This window comes from Lolium rigidum, chromosome 4 (genome assembly GCF_022539505.1).
Source record: "Lolium rigidum isolate FL_2022 chromosome 4, APGP_CSIRO_Lrig_0.1, whole genome shotgun sequence".
NCBI lineage: Eukaryota > Viridiplantae > Streptophyta > Magnoliopsida > Poales > Poaceae > Lolium > Lolium rigidum.
The window spans coordinates 234,466,148-234,472,368 of NC_061511.1; the positions used below are offsets into that span (position 1 = coordinate 234,466,148).

Consider the following 6,221-nt stretch of genomic DNA (forward strand, 5'->3'; position numbering starts at 1 on the left):
TACCCTCGTAGGGTCTACCGGTGCTCAAGGACATGGTAGGCAGAGAAATATTTGACAGTTTGGTTAGAAACTTAAAATCAAAGTGGGGGATGGCAAGAGTGTCCTCTTCTGGCGAGACAGATAGATCAATGGTTGCTCGGGTGATGAATTTGGCCCTGGTCTCATACTGACCATCGGCAAATGCACAATCAATGTGAGAAGTGATAGATGTTATAGTGGACAAGTGAGCGGGCAAGATTCAAAAAGGGCGACAGAAACTGTTTTGATTGTATGGTCTGCACGGTGGGCAATGCAATTTTAGAAGAATATGAATGCATTGTGCTTCTGCAACACTCATCACCAGCATTCGGTGTCCAACCTGACGAAGTTCATCTTGGAAGAGTTTAGCTTTTTAAGGAGGGAGCTAGGAATAGGAGTAGGAGCTCAAAAACACACCGTGAGAGAGTAGCTTTTCGGTTTTTCTCTAAAGACTTGGCCCTAATGTTTACATTTCTAGTCATGCTTTGTAAATTATTTCTGCCTTCTATGTCATTAAGGTACGTGTTCAAGTACTCTCTAAAAGAACAATTCATGAAACTTTTTTCCCATTTTCATCGCCGTTTAATAATTTGGGTTATTGGGGTTCCATTAAGAAGCTGAATCCAAATATTTTTCTATGTTTTTCTCATAATTTCACGATCTAACAAATTCTGACACACGAAATTGAGAAAATTTTATAATACATATGTGGTAAAATGATAACAAATTTTTACTTCCACCATCCAAAAATATAAGGCTCCTATAAGTTTATTTAAAAATCAAACCTTGATCAAATATTTACGGAAAAATATCAACAGCCACAGTATTAAATAGACATATTAAGAATATGTATTTTATGGTGAATATGTTGATATTGATTTAGCATTCTATATGTTCATATATTTTTTATAAAGTTGGACAAACTTAAAAGATGTTGACTTTTGACTAAACTTATATGCAAATATTTTCGGAAGGAGGGAGTATCATATGTTAAATATTATTGAAATATAATGCACTAGACAAAATATTACAACATATTACATACTAAAAAAATATACCAACTTATGTGTATATATACAAGTACATCACACGGGGTATATAGCGGGAGACAGGGACTCCAATTTTGGACAGCGTGAATCAAAATTTCTCTTCGATGGTGAATTCCCCCGCGAATTTGCAAGGAACGGAGCCGCCCATTGCTATCCCTAGAAGAGATGCATGTTGCCCACAGACAAGAAACGAAGAGATGTACCATGTATGTTAGCATCCACTACAAAGGCATCCGATAAATGCATGTGACGCCGTAAAGCATGTTACTATTTGAGGTCTTTGTCAGAAATCAGAACCGCCAGCTCGTTACTCACTCTAAAACGGAAGAAGAAAAACCCGGATAAAAAAGAAATATATTGCAACAGAATCAATCAAGTTAATTCCTCTGCTACTTTGCGAAGTTCGACCGGTGCTACAACCTGAGCCACTCCAGCCCATCGATGAAGCTGAGCGATATGAATGGCTTGGCCTCCTCGTCGGTGAGCTCCCTGGACCAGTCCACCCTGCCGGCGTAGTTGGCCCCCGGCCCCGTGCACTTGTACTGCCCGTAGAACACCGTCCTGCATAAATCCCAACCAAAACACCACCAGAGCGTCAGGACTCGTCGACTAAAACCCTACCGGTATCGGAGAAGAAAGCTTTCCACGGACGGACGTACATCTCGCGAGTCGGGTCGCCCCAGTTGTACCAGCCGCGGGGGATGATGATGTTGTCCATGTAGGTGTAGGCGAAGACGACGCGGGAGAAGGTGCCCCATGCGCGGCCGAGGTAGAGCGCGCCGGAGCCCGTCACCCGGCAATTGAGGAAGGAGAAGCCCGTGTCGTCGAGCAGGCTCTTCCGGTTCTGCGCCGTCAGCGCGCCGTACTGCGGCGCCACCGCGTGCACGTGGCACCCCTGCACCCAAAATACCACCATGACATGCCATTGTAAGTTTCGAGGATCACACACGCATGCAGAAGGTTGCAAAACTTAAATGCAGGTTGGTACTACAGTGCCCCACATCCAGTTGTGGTTGCTGAAATTAAGTGGCGTTTGGTGTGTGCGAAAAATGCAGTGTAAGCTGGTGATAAGATTTCGATTGGAGTACCATAAATCAGAGGGTATGTAGGGTTTTGGGCAAATTCTGTTTTCTAACCCCTAGTTCGTCATTTATGAGAGCAATTACCCCATTCAACAGGATTATCTTCCAATTAATCCAATTATTGAGCTAGTTTTTTTTTAAGAATAAGTGTTAAATGAGGGTAACCAGGGACATATGATTTCTGCTACTTGAGTGGTGTAACCATGAGCTAGATTTACATCTTTGATGTTGCATGTTGCGATTTGCTACAAGCACACACATGATTTTTTCTACTTGAGTATGTTAAAAGCCTAGGATTTTTTTGCTACATATTGCAAACCCTGCACTTTTCGTTAAGTTTCAGTAAAACCAAATTGAGATTTGTTGCATTTGTTGTTGATTTTTGTTACATGGCTGTGTACAAAGTGCTAAAGTATTTTTGTTTGTTACACATCATAAGTTTTTATAGATCCGGAAATATTTTTCTGCAAACGGATGTTACATGCATAGAAAAAAGTGCGGCATGTGAAACATTTTCGCAACATTTCCGGCGCGTAGGATTTGCTCACCTAAGCAAGGGATTAATCTGAAGGCGGATTGCAGTTTATTGCCGGCAGATGGCTAACGCTTGCCTTAGTAACCGGAATTTTATGGACATGTATACTTATTTGGCATTAAGTTACACAGTGGACCGATCCCTAAGTTACAGACAGGTCACGAGTGGGAGTTTCCCTCATATTGTTCTCGAAACTTATCATTTTTGTCTAAGCTACATACTTTCGACTTTAGTTATGAAAAATGGCACACGTATATAGGTGCATCCTCTACATGAGAAAAAAATTGTTTGAAAATTTTGGAGCTCAATACGAATTTTGGAGCTGACAAGTTATAGAGTTCACGAGTACCTAGGTTTCACCAAGTATTTTCGACCTTAGGAGTATCAGTCAACCTAGATAATTTCCCACAACATTTTCCTTTAAAACAAAGCGGATTGAACAGTGTCTTTTTTTTATGACTAGTTTTAACCTGAAATGGGCATTTTGCTAATTCAGCCGATAGACACCAACTCACACGCGCAGGGCGCCAGCTCCTCCGTCACGGGCCGGAGCAGCCGGCACCTAGGGCCATGTCCTACAAGGACCAGAGAACCTGCTAGCTGCAGAAAAACCCATTCCGCAACAACCCAGCCGGCAACGACAAAGGGATCGACACAGGCTCACAGCAATTAAGAGCCAAAATCTCCGATTACTTAATGTCAATCGACATTCCCCTCAATCTTGTCTTGTACCTGCAAGCTGATGTACGGTGCATTATGCACGTACTGAAGATTAGATACGATGGAGCGACCGTGACCAGCTAGCACCGGTGTGTCGTTGGCGGTGGCTGCCACACAGATGAGATCGTATTCTGCCTCGAAACGGCTTGCTGCTGGGACAGGATCTATCACGGGCTCACGGCCACTGTGCTAGGGTTCCCTTGCAGGAATGTGCTGTACCCATGGGCTTTTAACAGTGTCTGATTGAACACCCCATGAGTGACCCGTGCACGACGAGCGTACGTGACTACGTGGGACAGTACTACGTTGGACGCTCTGTCAGAGAGTTGTGCCCAATTGCTACTGACATGTTCGCCCTCTTTGATTCTATTCTACCCCGGACACGCACTGACACACATCAGGTCGAGCAAAGATACTCTGTTGACTACGATTGTAAAGCGGGTGCTAATAATCGAGTCTTAGCACATCTCGCGTTGAACCACTTCGTTGGCGAGCACCAGCTACCGGACAAGAACAAGGCCGAGCGGTCAATGCCCGGCCACACGGTGAAGAAGGTAATAGGCGATGTCCACCAAGTAGCGTTTATTCGGGAGGCCACGGAGACCGGCATCGTCAACCTCAACTCCAACGATGATGCACACGAGCTTCCGCCGGCACGGGCACCTGACTATGCAATGAACACTCCGATGACGAGCCTTTGGATCCTACTAGTTATTTACATTTCTAGTGAATGATGCAATTCTTCGGTGAACTCTTCAATGGTTTTCCCATGAATTATGCAATTATTGTTCAAGATTTTAATTATGTGCAAAAGAACTCTTGATTCTGGTTGGGCCGCCGGCCTACGCTCGATACAAACGGACAAATTTGGCTGAAATGCTGGTGTCTGCGGACTGATCTAAACGAATCAAAACAGATACTTTGCCATACTGAAATAGACTGAACCACTGGAACCAAATGTCCTCCGTAAGCATTGTGTAAAACTTGTGCTCTGTTAATTTGCCAGGGAGAGACGCACCTCGTAGAGGGATAGGGCGTTGCCGAAGATGAAGTCGACGGAGCCCTCGATGTAGCAGTCGCGGTAGTAGTGGCGGCCCAGGTGGTCGTACAGCGTGTCCTGGCCGCCCACGAAGTTGCACCCCACGAACGCCGCGTTGTCCGCCGAGATCCGCATCGCCACCCCCTGCTTCCCCAGCGCCCCCGGCCGCGGCACCGGCGCAGTGTTCTGCGCGTGCAGCCCGATCGACCAGCAATGTCAGGGCCGGCCATGGAGGAGAATAACGTGTTGCGAAGCGCACGAAGATCGAAGGAGAAGAATTGTTACCTTGAAGGTGATGTTCTTGGCGACGAAGTACTGGGAGTTGACGGCGAAGGTGGCGGAGGCGAAGGTGCCCAACGGGCGGGCCCAGGGCCCGACCATGCCCGCCGTGTCGCCCCACTGCACCACCGTCTTGTCGGCGCCGGCGCCCTCCACCGTCACGAACGCTCGCAGCGGCGAGATGTTCACCTTCTCACTGCACGCATTATCGTTCTCATTGTCACACTCCGGCAAGGCAATGGCATTGTTAAACTGAACAGGATATGGTCGCACGTACGTACGTGTAAGTGCCGGCATTGACCCTGATGACGACGCGGCCGAGGTTGATGACCGGGAGCGAGTCGACGGCGGCCTGGATGCTCGTGAAGTCGCCCGCGCCGGGGGTCCTGTCAACGACCACCGTGCGCGTCGTCGGGAGCGGCGCGCGGTTCAGCGCGCGCTGGAACACGCTGTGCTCCAGCCCGCCCATGAACTGCACCCACCTCGTGAAACCCCGCTCGATCGACGTCGCGTTCGCCGGGTAAGGCTTCGCCGCCTTAGCCGCCGCCGCCTTCCCCGGCCGCAGGCCCTTGGTGTGCCTGTGCGCCGCGCGCCCGTGCCCGTGCCGGCCGGCGTGCACGTTGCCCGACGCCACCAGCAGCAGCACCGCCACGGCGACGCAGGCCAACAACCGCGCGTGGGACGCCATCGCCGTGACAATGCGTTGGACAGGAATGGCGCCGTGCTGTGTCAGTGGCTGCCGCGGTGGTCACGCACCTCGCCGGTGGCTGCTAGGTGCTAGGCTACAAGGGGGCGTGTCAGGTTTAATTCCGTAGCGGGGATAAGGGTGGGGTGGAATTTAAGGTGATCACGGGCGCCCTGTTCCGAAGGCTCCATGGAATGACACTATGACACACACAGCTCACGAGCCACAACCCACAACAGAGACAAAGAGAGACATGGGAAATTATTTGTAATCTTGTGTATACGTTGATTGGCCCTGCCTGCCGCGTGTGCGTGCGTGAGCGCGCATCTAGCAAAGCGGCGGATGCGCACTTCGGCATGTGCAATTTGTTCGTGACTCTTTTCTCCTGTCTTATTGCAGTGGCCAAACGCGACGCTGTTTACCCCGTGGTTTGCTTTGTTTTCACCACTGTTTTCTTCTATCATGGTTCCATTCCATCAAGGCATCGGGGCACTTGACTCTCCTCGATGATACATGATGTTCCTTTGGTAGTCAGAGAAAAATCTAGCACTCGGTCAACCAACGAATTGGGTATCACCAAGCACATAGAAACACAAAATAAACTGTGTGCAGTTTTAGAAAACCTAATAAGCATATCATGATTTGTTCTTTGATTGTCTCCTATCCGAATCACAAGACCGTCTCCCAAACTTGTATAAACTTCTAAATTAGTCTTTCCCGAAACCAATTTAGAAGTTCAAACAAATTTGGAAAACGGGCTTCTAGAAGAAGCTGAAAGAGGGTAGCTTTTGGGAGAAGCCCTTCTAGAAGCCGA

The 6,221-nt window shown here is 48.1% G+C and overlaps 1 protein-coding gene across 1 annotated transcript; it reads right to left on the bottom strand.

Annotated features, from left to right (window-relative positions):
- Nucleotides 1-1,284: 1,284 nt before the first annotated feature.
- LOC124648437 (probable pectinesterase 53) lies at nt 1,285-5,410 on the bottom strand. Its single transcript, XM_047188206.1, has 5 exons — nt 5,004-5,410; nt 4,729-4,918; nt 4,423-4,629; nt 1,727-1,962; nt 1,285-1,628 (listed from the first exon to the last, which is right to left on the bottom strand). Exons 1-5 carry the CDS (start codon nt 5,408-5,410, stop codon nt 1,481-1,483), a joined length of 1,188 nt encoding a protein of 395 aa, XP_047044162.1. The 3' UTR covers nt 1,285-1,480.
- Between the last annotated feature and the right edge of the window lie 811 nt (nt 5,411-6,221).

Excerpts from the sequence above, each read along its gene's own strand:
- LOC124648437 (XM_047188206.1), bottom strand. The coding sequence starts at position 5,410 with ATGGCGTCCCACGCGCGGTTGTTGGCCTGCGTCGCCGTGGCGGTGCTG. Across the intron at positions 4,630-4,728 it reads CCAAGAACATCACCTTCAAG|AACACTGCGCCGGTGCCGCG; the intron begins GTAACAATTCTT and ends CTGCACGCGCAG. Across the intron at positions 1,629-1,726 it reads GGCGACCCGACTCGCGAGAT|GACGGTGTTCTACGGGCAGT; the intron begins GTACGTCCGTCC and ends GGATTTATGCAG.